Source organism: Drosophila yakuba, chromosome X, assembly GCF_016746365.2.
Source record: "Drosophila yakuba strain Tai18E2 chromosome X, Prin_Dyak_Tai18E2_2.1, whole genome shotgun sequence".
NCBI lineage: Eukaryota > Metazoa > Arthropoda > Insecta > Diptera > Drosophilidae > Drosophila > Drosophila yakuba.
In genome coordinates, this window is record NC_052526.2 from 23086294 (window position 1) to 23110295 (window position 24002).

Here is a 24002-nt window from a genome sequence, read left to right on the forward strand (position 1 = left end):
TAAAAACTCTCTTGTCCAATTAGTGGATGTTTAGTTAAATGATGATAGCTCCTATCCGTTCAACTCAACATATTCTATGTACATATTTGCATTCACATATCTCTGGAGAATTTCGTCGCGACAGCAAACAAAACCAGTCGCCCACATGTCACGTAAGTCGGGAATATGCTTTAGAACAACATGAAAGTAATAAATTGTTTGATGAACCCTTCTCATAGACTTCGTGACGGAAGTATCCGACAAGTTCAGATAAGCTGAATAAGATGAGGAGGAAGTTCTGTTTGGTTGGCTAAAGGCGTGAAAAAACGTAAACGGAAATTCAAATAACACCATGTGGGCACAATTCTGAAATGGTCGACTTTTTAATCCTCGATGTTAGGAACTATAAGAGTTAGAATTTTGGGACTAAGCATGCAGCTTCCAGAGACTCAGACGCAGTGCAAGTTTATTTCCACGCTGCCACGCCCACAAGCCGCCTAAAACTATCACGCCTCAGTTTTTTTGGGAATTGTTAATTTAAAAAAAATGTTGTCCTCAATTTCTACCAATATATCTGAAATTGTTGAAATTTTTTGTTCGCACTTCCAGTAGCTGAGTAACGGGTATCTAGTAGTCGAGGAACTCGGTTATCGCATTCTCTCTTGTTTTTTCCTATTTTTCGTTAAAGAAAGTATTAATAAATTTAGGTAAGCAATGGGAATGTCAAATTAGAAAAAAAAATAAACTGATGCAAGTGTAGCGACTGATCTGATATGATGAAAATGGTAGCGGCGTTTGAGATAATTTGTCAACAGGTTGGCAATCAAGCAGTTCCACAGGTACCGCAGGGCAACTTTTGACATATATATCTACATACATATATATGTAGGTTAGGTATTGGAGCCAGTAACTGGTATGTTTTTGTCGTTTTGAGAATAATCCTTATCCACAGCCATGGCTTTTTTGAGGTGTAAAACCAGGGAAATGCGGTTGAGGATGTGTGGGTTAGGTGCCAAGCCCCAAAGCGATGGCACGAGTCTGTGCTTAACTCTAATTAGTTGACCGCTCTACCATGACTTGACCTTTGCCGATTACCAATGGCCACCCTTCCCCGGAAATAAAATTGACCAAATGAAAATAAGCAGAATAAAAAACTGAATAACTGAATCACTGCCGAACAATGCACCTACAACCCCACAGCTAGCAAATACGATCTCGAAAAATAAACTACAAGCACGCACACCAGCTAGCAATCCGCTTTTGAATAATTGCTGGTATTAGTCTATAGTCTGTTAAAATGTACTATAGTGGCACACATAGCACTATGGGAAATTTGGCCCCTTTTTCTGGCCAAAACCCATTTTCTGAAAGTCGGAATTTTACAATAATATTTAGTGTACGCATTCATAATAGAACCATCTTTAGTGCTGCATACTATAAATGTTAAGAGATGGCGCCGCAACAAAGAAATCAGCTGGTAAAAACAGCTGTTGCGCTTGCAAAAACAACAATCAGCTACGTTAACATTTTTCTTTCGTTACAAAAATTCTTATATCTTTAAAGCGTTAATTTCCATTCTGTAAAAAGTATTTTAATCAGTGGGCTTTCTTTTATGTTTTTGCCAGCTTCAACAGAAAAAAAACTTGTGCTGTACCCGTAATTTAATAAAAATGTAAGTTGCCCTACATAAGCATTTTTTTATAATGACTTAACTTTAAATAGATATTTCAAGTGATTGCAGCAAATTCCATCAATGAAATGTACCTCATGTTGTAGCTTATTTAATTCTTGTTCAGATTATTGTAATTTATAGATAAACTTTTACCGATTTTGGGAGAAATTATAGATTTTAGACTTAACCCTACTTTTCGAAAATCTGAATAATCTCATGCTAAACGGGAGTTAAACAAGGCGGTTGTTGAATTGTTTTGTTATTTTTATTATTATTATGAAAACACTAGCAACAAATCAGTTGGTTTTGCTGAGATTAGAAAAAGTATACAAAATTAGAGAAAGCCTTTACGAAAATTAATAATATAAATATAAGGGACGGTGCCACGCCCCCAGTTTTTGGGGTACGTACCAATATGGTCACGTGCAAATTAATGTACAAAAAACAAAAACAAATTAAATATCTTTATTCGTTCTGGAGTTATAAATTACAAAATATAGAAAAGCCGGTGCTATACAATTTTTGGTACCATTAAAGATATTGACTAGTGTAACCACATAAAAAAAACACAAATTAAATATCTCTCTCCGTTCTGGAGTTATTAATTTAGGCCAGAAAAAGGGGTCAAATTTCCCATAGTGCATAGTACGTACGTATGTATGTATATACATATATACGCGCACACACACACTCGGATCCAGAGCCAAATCAAGCTCGGCGAAAAACATAAAAAAAAAAGAATAGTGAGCTCGGTTTGGACTAAAGCGCTTCAAGCACCGAATCAGAATCAGTTTAACGTCAACGTCGGTGGCATCAAGACAATATATGTACACACAACAACACCAGCAGAATCACATAAAAAAATTTGTAAAAATACAACAAACAGAGGCGGAGAACCTGAAAGCGAATACTAATCGCAACATTTTTGGCAGCGTTCAAGGAACGAGAACGGAAACGATAGCGAAATATCGAGATTAGTGTCAGCGAGTACAAATACGCGAGTGAACGCGGAACGGAACGAAGCAAACCAAAGCGTAGCAGCGCGGGAAAAAGCGGAAAGCGCTGCGTAACGGGATCTGACTTAGTGTTTTTGTTTTTGTGCCATAACCTTTGTGTGAGAGTGTCTAGAAGAGCAAGGTCCAGAAACACCAGATACATGTACATAGATACTACAAACGAACCTATGCCGCTCGGAACCCCAAAACAAGACCTATTGAATTTACAAAATTAGGCCTTTAGGGTGTCACAAAAATTCTATTCTTTTCTGATCAACCACGGTTGCACTTTTTATTGACGAACAAAGCAGTTCTAACATAGAGATTTCTGCGATACCGCAAAATAAAAAGGTTTTCCTAAAATACTAGCATACTGGTAGAATATCTATCTTATCTACATATACATATCTTGTACGCAATACTATTTCCGGTCCCAAGAACTTTAAGTCAAAGAAGGCCCATTCCATTCCGTCCATTTTTTCTTGTTTCCTGTAAATTTCATTTCGGAGCATCGATGATACCCAGCAAGGGAATCAAACATGATGAATCAGATGGAAAGAGTCGTACGAGCTTAGGTTACTGTGCTTAATTTTCTTTTGAATTGTGTATTAATTGTCAGCTAGGCGGCAACTTCCTGAATTAAACATGTGGTTAATCTAGCAATATTTAAATAGTTATTTATTTATTCTCTTTTTGTCTTTTCTTACCGTCAAGTAGATATTTTTACTTTTTAGATTAGAATAAAAGAAAAATCCATTTTGCGCTTTTCGGCAGGTCATAGTAACAGGTGTACTGGGAGCTTAAATATATTTTACTTATAAAATCTTATATCTTAAAAAATACATATGTACATATATGTATATGTAGTTATTATTTAACAAAATTGGTACTTTTTTAAGATAATATAAACAGTCGTTTCTAACCAAACAAATTGATTTTTTTCATAAAAATCATAAAGCAATCTAATTTTAAAGCTTGAAAACAGTTGGGGATAATGGGGATAAATACATACATATGCTTGGAAATGTATATAATGTTTTCTTAAGTTAGTATGCCCACCTTAACTCAATATTTTTGGATTAGGTTCATTAAGAAACCCCAGTACACCTATTATTACGACCACAAATGCCCATTACGCACTTGTGACATTACTTTATTCAGAACACTAATTAAAAAATGATCGAGCTGGCTTCGTTACTGTAAAATATTGATACAATCAACAAATATGCATCTTAAATAATATAAAACTAATAAATTATAATGACAACATCAATACCTGAAATAAACTTAGGGCAATTTTTTGGCAATCCAAAACGAAAAGAAGAGTAATTGCTCAGCTTAAGCTCGTGTAACTTTATTTGTTTTATTCCCTTAATTAAGGCTCAGAATAAAATCACAGTTGAGGAAATATCGAAGGAAACAAATGTATGTATAGGGTTTCTGGTTTTCACAGTTTTTTTGAAGAAGATATCGCCCTCCACAGGTTGCCCAATTTTAGAAAGAAATAAGATGCAGGACTGTCTTGCTGAGCTGAAATCGTGTGCGTGTGAGTGAGGAAGTGTTCGTCGTTTAGTGACAGAGTGTCAGTGTGTTTGTAAGTGCCCCAATTGCCTCTGCTCCGCCATCCACCACCCACAAGATTCCATGCAGCCGCGGATTCTACGTGCCATTGTGGATCATCTGGATCTATAGCGCAAATTGAGATATCGCTCACCGCCTCACTTAAGTCGAACTGAAAAGAGAACCCGAGCCGGAGGGAGAGAGGAGAGGTCGGAGATCGAAAGGCGGGAAAACGGAAAATAAGCGAATAGCGACGAACAGAGGAGATAGGTGCGGGAGTCGTAAGAAGCGCAAAAGAAAACGACAAAGGAAAGGAAAGGAACGAAAAGAAAAGAGAAAATCAACACCATTGAAGTGCGGATTGAGATTGAGATTCAGATTGGGCTTCGGCTTCATACAACGGCGCATCGCAGTTTACGAGTGTCCATCACCACTACAACACCGTGCAGCAATGGAAGACTATTGGGGTCTTAGCAGCACTACGGGTACATAACCACTAACAGATCTAACTAGTGACTAAGCCAAACTAAGCCAAAACTACGCCGAAACTAATCCAAAACTATGCTAACACTAATCGCCAAATCGAGTTAAGCTAGCGCCACTATTTTCGCCCGACTCAGTGCCCACCCCCTTAACCAATTTATTTACGAATCGAAACCAGGCGAAAATAGTGAGATCCACAGATATGTTTATAACTTACTGCAAAAGTGTCCTCTTAAGTAATTGACAAATAACGTTCATCGTAGATTATGCTATTATGATTTTCCGTTGATTTCAATGTTTTGTGCGACGGCGCCAGTGGCGGCGACAAAAAGAGAGGAACAAATTTAATAAATCAATTAAGCATCAAATAATTTTAATGCAATGCAATTAAGTGTGCTTGTGCGTGAACTGACGTCATAGGCCTCTTTCCATGTATGCGTATGCATACACGGGTCTGGACCGATGAAAACGCTTTTTCTGCACGATGCACTATGGGAAATTTGACCCCTTTTTCTGGCAAAAACCCATTTTCTGAAAGTCGGAATTTTACAATAATATTTAGTGTACGCATTCATAATTGACCAATCTTTAGTGCTGCGTACTAGAAATTTTAATAGATGGCGCCACAACAAAGAAATCAGCTGCTTAAAACAGCTGTTGCGCGTACACAAAACAACAATCTGCAACATTAAGTTTTTCTTTCGTTACAAAAGTTCTAATATCTTTGGAACCAAAGCGTTAGTTTTCATTCTGTAAAAAGTATTTTAATCAGTGGGCCTTCTATTAGGCGTTTGCAACATTCAATAGAAAAAAAAACTAGTGTTGTCCCAGTAATTTAGTAATAATCTTAGTTGCTTTACAAAAGTATTTTTTTTTATAATGCCTAACTTTGAATAGATATTTAAAGTGATTGCAGCAGATTGGATCAATAAAATATACCTTATGTTGTAGCTTATTTAATTCTTGTTCAGATTATTGTAATTTTAAAAACCACTTTTACCGATTTTGGGAGAATTTATAGATTTTAGGCTTATCCCTACTGTTCCAAATTCAGAGTAATCTCATGCTAAACGGGAGTTACACAAGGCGGTTGCTGAATTGTTTCGTTATTTTTATTAGTACTATTGTTGTTAGCTTCTGTAAAATAATTAAGTATATAAACTCAATCACGAAATCAGTTGTTTTTGCTGAGATTAGAAAAAGCATACAAAATGAAAGAAAGCCTTTACGAAAATTAATAATATAAATATAAGGGACTGTGCTACGTCCCCAGTTTTTAGGTACGTTTAGATATGGTCTAGTGCAAATTAATGCAAAAAAAAAAATTAAATATCTTTATTCGTTCTGGAGTTATAAATTACAAAAAATAGAAAGGGCGGTGCCACGCCCACAATTTTTGGTACCATAAAAGATATGGACTAGTGTAACCCCATACAAAAAACATCTCTGAATATCTCTCCCCGTTCTGGAGTTATTAATTTAGGCCAGAAAAAGTGGTCAAATTTCCCATAGTGCGATGGCACGCATACACAAGTGCAGGCACATATCTACATATGCATGTACATATGTATGTACGCCTAAAAATTCCGGGTGTGGGTGTGTATGTGCGCGGATCTCTTTATGACCGCGAGTGTGCATGTGTGTGCGTCTGTGTGGCCGTGTGTCTGTGTGTCTGTGCGCGTAAACTAAGGCATATGGAGCAATTGTCTAAATTGGCTCATTAAGTGAACCTTAATGACATTTACTATGCACAGTGACAACCAAAACTGTGTCTTGCTTGCTTGTTTTTCTCTTTTTCACTTTTTTGCTTTCGTTTTTATTAATGTTTTCATTTAGAGGTATTTCTAAGCTAGTTTTAGTTCGCATATATATTTCATTTCTTCCTTTTATTGGCGTATCGTAAATGTGACCAAAAAATCGCACGCTTCATGGGTCGTATGCGTAATGTTTCTCATTAAGCTATTTTTCACAAGTACACCAGAACGCATACCAACGAAAGTTTTGATGGAAAAAATTATGTTTGCAATGCCTTGAACATTTTAGGCAGATTTCAAAACTGTAAAACATAAACGTAAAGGAACACTGAGTGTTCTACTATCTATACTTGATAGGTGAGTAGCGTCGATCAGTTTGTAAACAAATATATGTATATTCAACTGGCACCAGGGGGTATTCTAGGCACTTACTTACATATAAACGCTCAAGATATGCCTATCAAACCGTAACTCTTGGTATAATTACTAGGAAGCCCAATCAAATAAAAGATATTAAGCACGGGATGTAGTTCTTTTTGGCTTCTAGGCACTATTGAGGGTTACCTTGCTTCCAGCTTTTCAGCTATTATAGTTGCATACATAAGATTAAATATAGTATACCTAAGCGTCGTAGATGTCCCACATTGTGTGGGTTTTTCCCACATTTGTAAGCGTTTTTCCTATCCCACAGGAAACCCATGAAATATCCCACATTACCACAAAAATACATAGACATTGCATAAAATGTACACAGTACACATCACCAAACTCGACTATAGTACATATATAGACTATAGTTCTTTATCGCAAAAAAATGAAATGGCAATAACGATGGTTCGGATAGTGATATGGACACAGATTCCTTTTCAGTGAAAATTTTCAACCATTTCATTCGGCAAAATCTACGACTCTTAAGTATACCCTTAAATTATACGTATTTGGACCCAATCCACAAACGCTTTTAAATACTTTTTATTTAAACCAATTTCCGTGCTTAACCGCAAATGAAAATAAAGGAAAATTGTAGACATCTAAATTTAATCCAACAATCGCGACTATAACATTTTAAGGCCCACAACGGCTGATGATAGTATTTTTTTTTATACCTTTGCAAAGGGTATATTGATTTCAGTCAGTTTGCAACGCAATAAGGAAGATTTTTGTTGTTATATTATTTGTCTTGCTTAGCATCAATTAATGCACACAATCCGTAAAAAACTGATACGCCCAAACCTTAAAAAAATGTTTTTGATTTTTTTATTTTAATTTACTATGTTTTTGCCATTTTCTATGGATATGCCAGAAACGTTAAAGTTTTTTGTTAGCACTCCCACAGACTGAGTAACGGGTATTTAATAGTCGCGAGTTTTGTTGTTTGCTCTCTTGTTAGTTTTTTTTAAATATGTAATCATTGAATTTGTTTGCCGAAGCCTCTTTTTTTTTAATTTTTATAAATTTATATAAGGAGTTTTTTTCAGGATCACCAACGGAGTTAATCTAGCCATGTCCGTCTATCTGTCTGTCCATATGAACGTCAAAAGCTCTGGAACTTTGGGCATTTAAAATCTATATAACGCTTCACTCCAACGATCCTACCACGACCACACTTTTAAAAATGTTTTTCTTTATTATTTCTTTCTTTAATTTCTATCGAGTAGACAAAAGAATTTCTCACGCACTTCTCGCACTTGTTTATTTTTTATTTCCTGCATATTTTTTGAATTGAAGGTTTTTTTTAATTGTAGTAGTGTAGTGAAGTAGCGCTTTTGTAACAATTTTGAATTAGATATTTCCGACTTATATTTTTTATATTTAGGAGATATTTTTGCAAATGAATGGAATGTTGAACAATTTAATGTACGAAACTTTTCTTAGATTTACCTCATTTGTATGTATTTATGCGTGGGTTATGACACTTTATTTCTTGTCTATTATCCCTTAAAAAAGTCCTTAAATTAATTTAATAGATTAAGTGTTACACATGCCCTAGCATGTCAAAAATTATAAAAAATCACACAAAAAATATATAAACAAATCAAAATTCAAGTATGAGGTATATTTCGCCGAGTCCTGTGTTTTTTTGGGACCATTTTTGTCACCAGATTCGGGAACATCGAACAGTGTAATCAAGCGGCTAGTCGAAGTTTTTAAACCATTTGAGCTCTTATATACATTAAAAAAACATTTGATATATACCGAAAATAACAATTTAGTACAATGAAAAGAATTATGATGATCGCTTCCTGACAGCTATATGATATAGTACTACGGATTTTCATTAAATTAAATCAGAAAATGTAATAAAAATAATAAAAATTATTATTTTTGATCTACTATTTTCATTTATATTTTTTCGATTTTTTATTGAAGCCCTGTGATTTAGTACTACCTGCAATATAAAGAAGACTTCTGGGAACAATTTATGCATACAGCCTTAAAACTGAGAGACTAGTTTGCATAGAAACAGACGGACGGGCAAACAGACATGGACATATCGACTTGTCTGTTGATATTGATCAATAATATGTATTTACTTTAATTGGTTGCAAATTACTTATTTACTGCGTAGCAAACTTTCGACAGAAATCAATATAAATGCAGCCTTTTTGTAGCCAAAAAGCGCCGGATTCAACCAAAATCCTTTTTTTTTTGCCAGAATTATTGGCTTGGGTGCAGGTAAACTCACTTCCAGAAGATACGGAGACAGCACCAAGTAAGACTAACTAACTAAAAATGGGAAAAAATATGCACAGACAAAAGCCACAAAGCATGGATCGTTCAGAAAATGTTCCTTTAAACGAAACACAAAAGTCATATTAAAACGCATTGTCACACTGATTTTCCCTATTTATGGTCGGATATACACTTACATATGGGTATACACATGGATAGTACAGCGGTTTTGTGTGGGTTGAGAGGCGATGTGCTTCAAGACTTTCTATAAAACAATTGTGACAATGATGCGGATACGTAATATGCAGTCTTTCAGCCGCACTGACATTTTCTTTAACATCTACTATTATACTGCTTTGAGTTTGTGTGCTTTCGTTGAATGATGGAAACCAAAATAGCGAAAAAATAGAATTCATGCTTATAGAGAGCCAGTAAAATTTGATATTATTAGTGTGGTGAAATTTTTGTCTTAGTAAACTAAAGAAGTGGGCACATTAACAATTGTAACAAATTGTTAATATTTTTAAAAGTTCGGTATGCTGACTTCAAAATGATCTTCCGCGTGCAAGCGAATTTGTTACTGGCTTGATGCAATAATTGAGAGACATGATAGAAGCGTTTTGATAGCACATCAAAAGATAGATGAATTTCAATTTATAAATGTTAAATATAAATATGTATTTGTATGTCTGAGAACATTGCTCGTCTAGTAATCCTAATCAAAAACATCTTTAAAATATCTTTATATTATTTTTTACCATTCAAATATTCTCCTGTAGATCTCCTCATAAAACATTCGTTTCCGATATGACTGGTTTTACAAGGAAATTGTGCATATTAACATTAAAATTATAATATACACAACACTAGGCCCATAATTTGAGCTCGACAGTTGAAGCAGTTTGTTCATATTTAATCAGACATTTTTTCTTATTCCGCAAACAAAAAAAGTTAATAATTAATATTTTCTGGATAGAGAGCCGAAGAGATTTTTATGTGTGGGGAAGAACCGAAGTCAATCGATGAATAAAATCAGAAGGTATTTGCTCGCAGACTATTATGAATTACAAAGTTGGTACTGCCAATATAGCTTGAAGTTCATATATATTTTTAAAGACGAAGTTGCATAAAAATGAACTAAACTAAGTACCTCTTCTAAATATCCCTAACTCACTTAGTTGTGAAGTTTCTAAGATTCACATATGGTACTAAATTCTGAGAATTCTATTGCGCAAAATGCAAGAGTTCGATACGCTGATACTGCTTATGCTTCGCTCATTCAATAAAAGTTAACTTAATTTACTGTGATTGAATGTTTTTCTGATTGTTATCCACACTAAATTGATTATCATTAACACTCCTCTTCCCGCCTGCCTCACCCTATCGCTGTGTCATTCGCTATAACTAGGGAATTCTGTAAATGTTTATTAAGCATCATTGCATTATGCGGGTTGGTGGTTACAAAATGCGTTTGTCTCAATTGACCCCGGGCTCCGACTTTCTGTGTCCCTCAATCTTTGTCTGCATGTGAGTCTTTCCTTCATATATGTATATGTAGGAATAAATTTATGTTTGTGGTATTTCATAGCACCAAGTCCTAACGCGGACTTGGGTCCATCGTGGAAAAACAATTAAAAACAAGAGAGAACGCTATAGTCAAATTCCCCGACTATCTGATACCCTTTACTCAGCTATTGGAAGTGCGCAGGAGAGTCTTCAACATTGACAGTTTTTGGCGGTTTGTGGGCGTTAGAGTGGGCGTGGCAAAAAGTTTTTTACAAGACCAATACAAAAATGAAAAAATATCAAAACATTTTTCAAAAGTGTGGGCGTTGCAGTTTTGGTCGGTTTGTGGGCGTGGCAACATGAATCGACAAACTTGCGCTGCGTCTATGTCTCTGGAGTCAGTATGCTCAACATTCTAGCTTTTGTAGGTTCTAAAATCTCAGCGTTCATACGGACGGACAGACGGTCAGATCGACTCTGATTAAGAATATATATATATACTTTAGATGGTCGGAAACGCTTCCTTCTGCCTGTTACATACTTTTCAACGAATCTAGTATACCCATTTACTCTACGAGTAACGTGTATAATTATGAAGAGGGATCCTTAGTTACTTTCTGTACATAATAACAGTACAATTTGCTTATTGTTAATATCCGAGTAATGGCCCATTTGGATTTGACGTACTATATTCCGTTCAAGCGATTTATTATAATTTTGCTAGTATACTGAAATGCGGAAATTAAGCTTATTGCTCATTGCAATAAATGCTGCAAAACTAATGCAGCATAACTAACCCCTGTGTTAACCGTCAGATTAAACGCCCACAATCTGATGATTTCCACTGAACGAAACAAAGCTAATTTTGTTTGATTGGGTCAGATATACAATAGCCTTTCATATACTCGGCTGACTACTGGCTGTGCTACACTGTGCTACACTTATTGGGTTCTGGGGTGAAGTGTATGTGTGTTTTGTTGGTACTCATGGTAGCAAAGCCCTATTTTGGGCATTACAACATCTTAGTGATTAACAGTAGAACGGGGATATATTTAAAATATTATAACATGGAAAGGCAAGATGCTTTGGTTATGGGATAAAGATGGCAGTCATGCTGAAACATGTTTGCACAAGTTCACATTGACATACCATCTTGCTGAGTGCTATTGTACCAATGCATATTTGTATATTGACCTACAATCATCGCAATATCTATGTGCGTATCTTCTATGTATATGTCTCTATCAACTTATACCGCTCAATCGATTGCCATTATGAGTGGTATGTGAGTTTGGGCGTTGGGTCTAGTCAGCATTTATTGTTTTAATTTGCGGCTTGTCTGTATATTGCTACTAGTTCTCTGCATTGAAAAAAATACAATATTTTATGAATTACCAAAAGGTGGGTATTTAGACACCCGATTTATATATTTTAATTACAGACAGAATTTATAGAGTCAAAAATCTTATAATTATTTGTATATCGAACAACCATTATATATGTATGACAACTTTTTAGTTCTGATATATGCAAAGTATTTTTCAGACACCATACATAAACCACTTAAAATAAAAACAAGAATCAATTTTTTTAATAAATATACGTTATTATAAAAAATTAATTTTAGAATCGACAAGTTACGACCAACAGGATCTAAAAATGTCGTTATTGATTGATTAAGTTTCTTTAAGTAAGAAGTTACTATATCTGCAAATAAACAAAAAGGAAAGTTAATTTAAAAATTATTTTTGTTTTTATTATTTCTAGCAGAATCTCTTTTTATTAAAAACTAGGGCGCATCATTAATATACATGCTTTTTACAGACGAAAATGTATTCTTGATTTCAAAATATATCCAGAGAAATACAAATTTTTCCGCGTGTTGATATGTTTTCAGTTTTTAGCCGGGGCATAGTTTTCGGTTTCAATTTAAAGCTTCGGATGAGGTTTTATCGTGCAGCTTCGGTTTATTTTGTTTTGCAATCTAATTTGATGACATCAAAGGCGAATTTATCGCTTCCGCTGCCGATCGTTAGTTGGATCGGAGGTCCGTCGCATTTTTGATCGATGATCAAGTATATCCATGAGCTACGATGATAAAAAAGCGGGGCTTCGGCTTCCATTTTTGTTTCGGTTCCAATTCGCCTTATGCGGAACACCAGCAGATGTATTTGTATCTGTAGCTTACTGCGCGCGCTGCGTCTGTATAAGTATCTGGTGTAATTGTGTCTGTATCTTGTGCATTTTCCATTTCCATTTCGGCTTCTGTTTTGAGTTTCGATTCCTGGTGTGTGATGTACTGGGTGCCACGCTCTGGATTCTGATCGCCAGTCTTATGGTCTTTCTTGCAGCTCTGCTGGTTTAGTTCATTATCGACGCTTGAGACTCCGACTTGTGATACACAAAAATAGAAAGACGAGGCAGTCGGAAAAATTCGGCAATTCGGAAACCCTAGTTCCCCGATCGATTGAAACGCTTTTTTTTTGTTGGGTGAAGAAACATTGTTGCAGTTGCAGCATGAAATGTGCGCAAACCAAGTGATTTGTATTTTTTTGAACTTTCGAAGTTATGCTATAGGCCTATGATTAAAGTATATGGCGCTAAACTCAATTTTATTTTAAAAAAATTCCGTTTAATGCCAAATTTGTTATAACAAAATCTCGTTGTTTAGCTGCGTTTTTTAGCAGGCGTTTTATATTTAATCTACTACGATTTCATATTCTCCGATTCTGTAATTCGCCAATATCCTTTTCACTATTTAATGGTGAATATACACTCGCTTTACTAAATTTACCTAAATTTAAATTGACCGGCCCACCAGGGCTTTTTTATTGGCGAATGGATAAAATTGTTGGCAGTGCTTAAATTTATTCAAATGTAAAATCAAATGTGACTCTCCGAAAATAATGAGTAATAAACCAATTACAAAGAAGCGAAAAAAACTAAACGAATTGCATACTTTGAAACAATTGAATGTTTGTAGGCAAATGAGCAGTGAAAGTATAAATGTGAAAATTTATAAATTGCAGCTGATGTAGTTGGTAGAGAATAAAACAACACAAAAAAAAAAAACATTTTAATTATTGCTTAATAAATGCGTATTAGCTAAAATCCGATGCTTAAATTTTTGCAAACTTTAGAATACTAAAATTTTTTGTCTGCAACAAATTTTACTGTCCAGAAATCATGTTATCTGTATTTCTTATTCGTTTTTAGATGCCAATAGTTTTTGTCCTAATAGCAAATAAAGTCCTTCTTTTCTTTTTGGTTAATTTCTCTAAAGCAAATCTAATGATTTTTCTTTAACCCTTGAATTCCCAAAAAGTTTGAAAGTTATTATTCACAATATCATCCAATTTAACACATTTATCCTATTTGTGCAATAATTATACCCGTTACTCGTAGAGTAAAAGGGTATACTAGATTCGTTGAAAAGTATGTAACAGGCAGAAGGAAGCGTTTCCGACCATATAAAGTATATATATTCTTGATCAGGATCAATAGCGGAGGCGATTTGGCCATGTCCGTCTGTCCGTCCGTCTGTCCGTCTGTCCGTCTGTCCGTCCGTATGAACGTCGAGATCTCAGGAACTACAAAAGCTAGAAAGTTGAGATTAAGTATACAGACTCCAGGGACATAGACGCAGCGCAAGTTTGTCGATTCAGGTTGCCACGCCCACTCTTACGCCCACAAAACGCCAAAAACTGCCACGCCCACATTTTTGAAAAATGTTTTGATATTTTTCCATTTTTGCATTGGTCTTGTAAATTTCTATCGATTTGCAAAAAAACTTTTTGTCACGCCCACTCTAACGCCCACAAACCGCCCAAAGCTGCCACGCCCACACTTTTGAAAAATGTTTTGATATTTTTTCATTTTTGTATTAGTCTTGTAAATTTCTATCTATTTGCCAAAAAACTTTTGGCCACGCCCACTCTAACGCCCACAAACCGCCAAAAACTGTCCTTCGCACTTACACTAGCTGAGTAACGGGTATCAGATAGTCGGGGAACTCGACTATAGCGTTCTCTCTTGTTTTTGTATTGATATTGAACTAGAGAGAACGCTATAGTCGAGTTCCCCGACTATCTGATAGTGCGGAGGAGAGTCTTCAACATTGACAGTTTTTAGCGGTTTGTGGGTGTTAGAGTGGACGTGGTAAAAAGTTTTTGCGCAAATCGATAGAAATTTACAAGACCAATACAAAAATTAAATAATATCTAAACATTGTTCAAAAGTGTGGGCGTGGCAGCTTTGGGCGGTTTGTGGGCGTTAGAGTGGGCGTGGCAACATAAATGGCCAGATCGACTCGGCTATTGATCCTGATTAAGAATATATATATAGTTTATATGGTCGGAAACGCTTCCTTCTGCCTGTTACATACTTTTTAACAAATCTAGTATACCCTTTTACTCTACGAGTAACGGGTATAAAAATTAAGTTCTATGACTCAATGAAATACCCGCTAATTATCCAGGGAAAACGAATAGAAATAGCTCAACCAACAGTAGGATACCGAAATGAAGGCTTAGATGGTTTGGTTAAGAATAAGTTGGTTTAGTTTAAAAATCGCTAATAAAAATGAATGTTTTCTTATATGTTGAAATAACCATCAACAAGTAATTTTCTCATTTGGCATTTCCTGCAGATATAAACTGCACTCAGCCCGCCATCGATGACTTCCCCAGAGATCTGTTCTCAGAGGCGCAAAGACAGTCCGGTGCTGTTGTACTTCATGTTATAGCCAGTTTATATTTATTTGTAGCCTTAGCCGTAGTGTGTGATGAGTACTTTGTGCCAGCAGTTGAGAAAATATGTGCAGGTAGGTGTGCCTTTGTGTGTCTTTGAATCCACTTTGAATCACTAAACTTTTAACGAAACTAGCTCTCAACATGTCCAATGATGTGGCGGGTGCCACGTTCATGGCCGCCGCCACCTCCGCCCCAGAGTTATTCGTTAACGTGATAGGAACCTTTATCACGGAGGGCGACATCGGTGTGGGCACGATTGTCGGATCGGCGGTATTTAACATCCTGGCTGTGGCCGCGTGCTGCGGAATCGGAGCTGGCATGGCAAGTCTACATCGCTTTGATGGCCCCAGACGCACAATCAGATATTTCCTAATCCCCTTATTAAATGCTAAATCCAGACAATACCCCTGGACTGGTGGCCACTGACGCGGGACAGCATTGCATACGGAGTCACAGTGGCCATTCTCATTTGTGTGATGCACGACGAGCGCGTTGAGTGGTATGAGGCCCTCATCCTGGTCTCCCTGTATGCCGTCTATCTGGCGGTCATGTATTTCGACAAAACGTTCCAGAAGTGCGCCAAAGGTGAGTGATACCATTCCCTTTTGTTCTAAAATATCAATATCAATATTAGGGGGTAATATGATACGGTTTCCAAAAAAAATGGGCTATAGGACAATGTCAAACGACTTTTCAATCATTTTAAGCATAGGGTATTCACAAATTTTTATCCCACAACCAACAATAGTTCATATACTTTTAATACCCGTAACTCATAGAATACAAAATGGTATTATAAAATTCGATGAAAAGATCTTTATGGTCGGAAGAGCTTTGTTCTATTTGTTACATCCTTTATTTGGGTCTTTGATTTAAGAAGTGCGGTTCGCTATTGCCATATTTAGCTACGCCAACTTCAATGCCAACTGAATGGGGCTATCAGATTGATATTAGGCATGCAAATTCTAGAAATTTTCGCAAGTTTTTCTCAGAACAAATCCCCACAGACCGGCAAACAGCCACGAATAAATTGTTGTTCTGAGGAAACCAATCTACAAACATATTTTATAACTTACAAATATGTATACATTTAGAGGCTTTCTTAGGCTTTTCCCCAGACACAAATTATATATACATACATATACGCAATACCTTACCTTCACAATACTACACAGGTGGCGTTAAGCAGGCGCGTTCTCGCAGCCGGTCCTCCAACTGCAGCATACATACAAAGAACAGCAATGAGAAGGAACCAGGTACACACGAGAGCACCATTTCCATTTTCACACTAGCCAATACTGCCCACCTCTTATTTCTAATGTCTGACCCCTAACCTCTGACCCATGGCCCCGCTATCAGAATCAATCTAAAAGCTGATAATAATGTTCTCCAAAACCCACTACTGCAGAGCTCGTGGAAAACCGCATTTGCCAGAACATGGCGAACATGCAGCTAAACGGAGGACTCAACAATGACCAGGCCAAGGCCACAAGCACTGCCGGGGCCGGCACCGCCACCGCCACCATTTCCATCACCACCTCGACCATGACCACAACATTAAGCACCACCCACAGTGCCGGAGCAGGAGGTGTAGGTGGAGGTGGAGGTGGGGGTGGAGCAGTTGGTATTTCTTCAGGACCAGGCGCTATAGCACAGATGGCACCACTAGACGGTGCCGAGGCAGAATCTCAGTTGGCTGTAGCCACGGTGGCCGCTGACGAGGACCGTGAGGAGGAGGGATACTCGCTGCTCACCTACCCAAAGGATAAGAGCTGCTTCTCCCAGTTTACCTGGCTCATTATTTGGCCGATCCATCTGCTATTTCGCATTGCCATCCCTGACTGCAAAAAGGCCAAAAACAACAAGATCTTCCCACTGACCTTCATCATGTGCATAGTTTGGATCGGATCGCTTTCCTATGTAGTTGCGTGGATGATAACTATAATAGGTAAAAAACATGTTATAATCATATAAAACGCTGAACTACTAAAGATCGTTAAAAGCTCTCGTCTTAATAAATACTGAAGAACAATTCGAAGTAAATAATTCGTCTTTTTGTGCTTGCTTTTGAGAACTAAAATAAAACTCATTGTGAAGTTAGAAAAACATAATACAACACGAACTGCAAATATAATATTACATATATAAGAAAATAAATAATTTACGAACTAACCGTTTCATCTTATTAAATCTCTATTTCTCCACAGGAGACACACTTAAGATTCCCGACTCGGTAATGGGGATTACGTTCCTGGCAGCTGGTACCAGTGTTCCTGAAGCGGTGTCTAGTGTTATTGTGGCGAAGCGCGGTAAGTAGTGGACCAGCGATATCTTGGAACTTATGTTTATAAATTCAATTATCTGTTAAAGGTCACGGATCGATGGGGATCTGCAACTCTATTGGGTCAAACACCTTCGACATCCTGCTGTGCTTGGGAGTTCCCTGGCTGATCAAGGCAGTATTTTTCCCAATCCAACCGGGCCAAAACTACGTGGCTATAAACTCCGCCGGATTGGAGTACTCGGCGATCACTTTGCTGTCGACACTGTTCCTGCTTTACCTGACCTTCTCGACGAACAAGTTCAAACTGGATAAGAAGGTGGGCACCGCCTGCCTGGTGATGTATCTGGTCTTCATGGTTTTCGCCTCCCTCATCGAACTTAATGTGTTCTTCCGCGTCAACCTGCCCACCTGCGGTCGGTCATAAAAGGGGTCTGCATCCAAGAATCGGGGACATACGAAGGACGACCTATAAAGTGTGACGTTTGGACTAGCGATGTACCATTTCGGATGGATGGAGTGAAGAGATGACAGTCTTTTGACGCTGGCTCCGTTTTCGATTCAGTTTTCGGCAGCTGGCTGGAACAACCCTAAGTGCAGTCGTTTAATTAATTAATATGTATTTTCTGTTCTATTCTATCTACCTTGATAGTTGAGTTACGTTATACGTTATGCTGTTATTGTAATAATATTTTTTTTTTATTATTATTATTAAAGTAGACTCTTTCACAACCTTCGGTTGAAGACCAAAAGATAAATTTAAATGGATGAGAAGAAATTAAATAATTTACGGAGCGGAGCAAAGGGAGAAATGAGAACTAAAAGCAAAAAAATAAATAATGTATTTATATGATTAATATATATGAGATTTAACAATGTCTTTAGCGATAGTGGATATTATTAATTGGATTGACCTGGCTTGTAGGAGATTGTATCCCTATTGAAGGCAGTCCCCGTAGTGACGAAGCGCACTTGGAAATTGAGCGAAGGCGCTGTAGTTGTTCGATCATATGAGTGATACACACATCGAAAGGTAAATAAAAAAATAATAATATATTGAATAAATATATGCTCCAGAAGAAGCAGAAACAGATTCAATTCGATGGATCTGCATAGAGCTTCCTTGAATAAGAAGATATTTGCGTGCCTACCCAATATCTGCGGGCAAACCGGTTGCAAGGTGGCGTTTCCATCTACTGTCAGCGTAAGCGCCAAATAGTCGGATTCCTGGTCCCATTTTTCCTGTATATTCAGTTTATTCCAGGGCTGATTTTTTAAGCAAGCAGGCCCGTATTTCGGACCATTTTTTTGCGTCATAAAATGTTGCTTGTTTGTTATTGGTTATTATTATTATTAGTATTGTTATTGTTAATTTGTATTATTAAGAGGCGTCCAGTTGTTTGATTGTCTTTTGTTGTGTGTTGCTGTTGGCGGGTAAGAACCCAGGAGGCAAACATAAGCGAGTATAAGCTAACAATAATCTACGCAAGCGCGACGCGACCATTCGCATCAAGTGCAATTTTGGACGGCAAGTGGGCGTGGCAAAAGCTCACTTGACATACCAATAGAAGTGGGCAAAACAAATAAAAAACGAAAGATTAACACATTTTTATACCCATTACTCATAGAATAAAAGGGTATACTACATTCGTTGAAAAGTATGTAACAGGCAGAGGGAATCGTTTCCGACCATATAAAGTATATATGTATATTCTTGATCATTTTTGCCTAGAGTATTGCCAGTACCAGGCCGGAATGATCCCTCAGAAGATCCCACGAAACGCCCGAGCAATGTCACCGACTCGTTGAGCGAATACTGAAAGCATTGGAGAAGAAGAATTATTGCTGTGCCGCTATGCTGTTCGTAAAACAGGCGTTTGACAATGCGTCCTTTAAAAATCAAATTCCGTCTTTCCAATTCCCAATTGCGGAAGCTCAATAAGCTTGCCTAGGCCCATTAGAGCCGGAGTACTGCAAGGCAACATCCTTGGATCCATCCTCTATACTCCATCCTCTATATTGTCACATACGCTGACGACACCGCTTTCCTTGCCACCGCCCCTGACCACAAAGAAGCCACAGCCATCACCCAAAGTCAACTGAATGCAATAGGCCCTTCGTTTCAAGTCTAAAAGATCGTAGTGAACGCGGAAAAATACTCCCAATCTACTTCGCCCTGCGCATAGGAGAATGACCTCCTGTCTCTCTAAATGGAGACACCATTCTAAATGTACCCACACCCAAGTACTTAGGGCTAACCCTGTATGGCAGGCTCACTTGGCGTCCCCATCTCACCGCGCAACCAAGCTGAATTGCGCCTTAGAAACCTACTCTGGCTCATCGAAAGACGGTCAAATCTAAAGCTTTTAAGCTAAAGAATTGTCTTCGACGCACACCCGTACCACAAGAATTCTACTACCACAAGGAACTAGGCAACCCGCCTGTAGTAGAGGAGATGGCAAGACTCAGCGCGAGATACGCGGTGTACCACCCAAGAAACCTAGCAGTCAATCTTCTGGACAATGGTCGGTCGCCTGAGAAGAAGATACACACTGGATCTCACCACTGACTGAATAAAGAAGTGAGTTTTCGAGGATAAGAGTAGGTCGACTTTGTTCTTACTTCCACTTTGGCCTTACTTCTTTGCAACTGTGCAGGTCGTTTGCATTCCATATGACAATTTGGAATTTTATTTGCTGCCTGCGATGAGTGCATCCTTGTAGCTTAGGATGGGCGAGGGTTTTTTGTTGCTCACAACAGGCCTGACTTTGGGAGCAGATTATGCCTCGGTCTTTTTGTATACTGGGCACCTTCTATATGAGGAGGCGTGAAGGCAGCTTGCTATCTCATCCTCCTTTTTAAGCACTCTTTCAAGTCGTGAATGGCTCCACATTTCACGCAACGAAATTCCAGGAAGCAGTATCGCCAGGTATGTCCAAATCCTTGACGTTCGAAAAGGTAAAGAGGGGACTGGGCACCGTTGCACCGTATGCCAGCCGCACCACGTAGCCGCTAACTTGCACAAGAAATGCTCCTACAAGAGCAATGTGCACATGACACTGATAACGGCTAAGTGAGCATTGGTGTGGTGTACAAGCGTTCATAACATGAAGACTGCGATTGAATGATCGAGATCTTTATTGAATACTCTTATGACAGATTGTTAACTTATCACATCGGAAAGACTTCCTTCTGCCTGTTACATACTTTTCAACGAATGTAGTATACCCCTTTACTTTCAAAAATACAGAAATGTAAATAATAATCAAAAACGAATTGAATTTCATTACTGAAGCATATCATTAACAGATATACATGAGTTGAGGCTGGAATCGAACCCGCCCACTTTAAAACCTCTTTGTTCTTTTTCCTTTTTAAGTATATTCTTATCTTTTACTTTTTAAAGGTTCTCTAAGCTTAACGTTAACAACATTAAAAAACTTATGTAACAAATTAGGTTGATATCTCTTCATAAATGCTCCCTTGTATTTACTTATTCTAATGAAAACCCCTACGTAAACTTAATGTTTTGGGAAAAGTTTTGGGATTTAAATTGAACTCTTAATTATTAGCGCCAACATCTACAGGTTTAATATTAATAGTTCTATGATATAAACTAATGTACTGCTTCAAGAGAGAATTTATGTCAAGAATCCATCTATAGCCACTCTTCAAAATAAACATTTTCCACATACGATTTGTTAGATTTCGATTGAATGTTCTTAGATCTACTTTTACTATTTTTAAAAACAGTTTCCATTACCTCTCCTACATTTAGGTTAGAATTTGTCTTAACTGTATCAATAACGATCAGTAAATTTGTATATTTATTTATTATTATTTGTATTTATTTTCTGTACTATATGATATAATTTCAAATAAATCAATTTGCCATCTATTATTTATATCCGTTCAGAACGAATTGGTCATTTTCTCATCTACAAGCAGTGATTATTTTTTATTGCTTTAGTTCATAGTTTATATTAAATAGTGTTTGCACATCTTTATCATAGGAACCCTCTAAATCAGATAGTTGAATATCAAATCTTTGTAAAGATGCACACTTAGGAATTATATGATTGTGATAAAGATAAAAAACTTTGTCGTAAAATGGAATTACAACATAAAAAGGTTGTAAAGATACCCAACCTAAATAAAGATCTCCCGGGCTCACAATCGAAATCAGTTTTGTTACCATACTGATTAATTACAAAAATGTAGTGCTTGTCTGATTTCCTAAATCTAAAGCTACACTTTATTGCATTTATTGTATTTATGTTGCTTTATTGTATTTATTCCTTATATGCTAACAGTTGCATCCATATCTGTTAATCAAATTCAAATTTAATTATTAAATTTAATTTAAGTATGTTTTAGGCTTGTCAGTATAAAAAAGAAGAAAGTCCTTGCCAACTCCTTTTCAGTTTAGTAGAAAGTAAATGTTTAATAGCAAACAAGAGAGAATGCTATAGTCGAGTTCCCCGACTATCTGATACCCGTTACTTAGCTAGTGAAAGTGCAAAGGAGGCTCTTCAAAACGGACAATTGTGGGCGTTAGAGTGGGCGTGGCAAAAAGTTGTTTTGCAGATCGATAGAAATTTACATTACTAACAAAAAAAATTAAAAAATATCAAAACATTTTACAAAAGTGTGGGTGTGGCAGCTTTGGCCCATTTGTGGGCGTTAGAGTGGGCGTGGCAAACAAATTTTTAACAAATCGAAGGAAATTTACAACATTTTTACTCTTCGATTAACGGGTATAAAAATAAAGGGATTGGATAATGAGACTCTTAAGCAACACCATCTCAATTATCATAATTTTAAAGGATTGGACTGGTAAGCTGAATATATTCCGTTCACATGTTTTAAAGAAATACTTTTACCTTTTAACAAAATTTATACGGATATCGTTCGAGGTAAAATTAAGAAAAGCTTTTAAGCAAGTACTTATCATCAAACGTAATTGATTTAAAAAAAGTTTTGCCCAAATTCAGCCAAATGCATAACATATTTCAGTTATTTCTATTCTTAGAAACTCAAACTCAAATTATGAAATATACAGTAATGCAGCCACATATGTTTAAAGTTTAGCTAAAAATATTATGGAAGCCAATCAGGACATCTTCACTATGGAATCCTTTTTGGTAATATTCCCGAGTAAAAGGGATACTCTTGATTCGCAATTTGATAGACGCGATATAGGAAACAGTAAAGTAACGAGGTATATGCGTTAAATAAGTTATTAATAATCGTATCAAAAGCGGTCGAGAGTCAGAATTTGAGATAATAGGATAAAGTCTATTATAGTCAGAACACAATACTTTGTAGGGGTTATGCAACTCATAGTTAGATCCACATTGATTTAAAATAAGTACTATGTAATTTTAAGTGAATCTGCTTGAGTAGCTGGAATATACGGGAACGACGGTTTTTTAACGGTTTTATGATTATATGAGCTTTTATATATACATATACACGACTCTATAACTAGTTTGTTTGATATTTCTAAATAATCACCGAATCGGCGGTTTTGGCCTGTTTTCGGGTAGTAGTGGGAATATACGGGAGCGGCGGTACTTAGCGGAGACACGAACCTTTGATTAGTCAAGACGCATTTAGTTGGATAAATGCAATTCTTATTGAAACATTCTGGTTAGAACACTTATTAGGTTTCAGGAAAATCCTGTTAGAAGGATTGTGTCTAAACGGTGTATACGAAAAATGATCTAGAGAGATCACTTTTGGGGTTGAGTGTAATTTTACGTATTGATTTTACTTCGTCGAGTAGATATTTGTGTCTAGAAGAGTTGCTTATAATTTTAATAGGTTTGAGAGATAATTTTACATTTGTGTTCCTCAGCGCCAATCGGGGAGACTACTGTGAAGACGCTCGCTCCCGTATATTCCCACTACTACCCGAAAACAGGCCAAAACCGCCGATTCGGTATATGCTATGGGGATCCCTCTCTAAAAAAAAAACAAGTTGGGTGTCATTGGAAAGGATTTTTCAAGCCTTTTCCACTGGTATGCTCTTCTGATTCTGAAATTAAAAATACGACTTTTCATAAAAACTCTCAAAATTACAATTGCACTTCTTCGCGCACAAGCAATCTTGGAAGGGGGTGTACCTGCGCGCACAAGCAGTCATAAGGATGATCGCAAGGGTGGGGGTGAGATTTCTGTTCAAGGCTATGCACCTTACTGTGTCCTCAATTTTCTGGGAAGGTAACTGGTGGTTGGATTATTAGTTGAGAAATATTTAGAAATATCAAACAAACTGGTTATAGGGTCGTGTATACGTATATATAAAAAATCATATAATCATAAAACCGTTAAAAAACCGTCGCT

General features: G+C 36.9%; 1 protein-coding gene across 6 annotated transcripts; it reads left to right on the forward strand.

The window, feature by feature from the left end:
- Nucleotides 1–2455: 2455 nt before the first annotated feature.
- On the forward strand, nucleotides 2456–18534 carry LOC6526241 (sodium/potassium/calcium exchanger 3). Of its 6 annotated transcripts, none has more exons than XM_039373429.2 (10): nucleotides 2456–2809; nucleotides 4027–4071; nucleotides 4130–4691; nucleotides 15271–15444; nucleotides 15507–15694; nucleotides 15772–15958; nucleotides 16549–16629; nucleotides 16782–17321; nucleotides 17581–17682; nucleotides 17744–18534. In XM_039373429.2, the coding sequence occupies exons 3-10, from the start codon at nucleotides 4658–4660 to the stop codon at nucleotides 18079–18081; spliced, it is 1644 nt and encodes a 547-aa protein (XP_039229363.1). In that variant the 5' UTR covers nucleotides 2456–2809; nucleotides 4027–4071; nucleotides 4130–4657; the 3' UTR covers nucleotides 18082–18534. The 6 variants fall into 6 exon arrangements, with proteins under 6 accessions (XP_039229363.1, XP_015046718.1, XP_039229359.1 ...); XM_015191232.3 differs by having other exon boundaries at nucleotides 2456–2788; XM_039373425.2 differs by lacking the exon at nucleotides 4027–4071 and having other exon boundaries at nucleotides 2456–2997.
- The last annotated feature ends 5468 nt before the right edge of the window (nucleotides 18535–24002 follow it).

Coding starts and splice junctions, on each gene's coding strand:
- LOC6526241 (XM_039373425.2), top strand. CDS start 4,658: ATGGAAGACTATTGGGGTCTTAGCAGCACTACGG. Junction 15,695..15,771: donor GCGGAATCGGAGCTGGCATG/GCAAGTCTACAT, acceptor TGCTAAATCCAG/ACAATACCCCTGGACTGGTG. Junction 16,630..16,781: donor CAGCAATGAGAAGGAACCAG/GTACACACGAGA, acceptor CCACTACTGCAG/AGCTCGTGGAAAACCGCATT.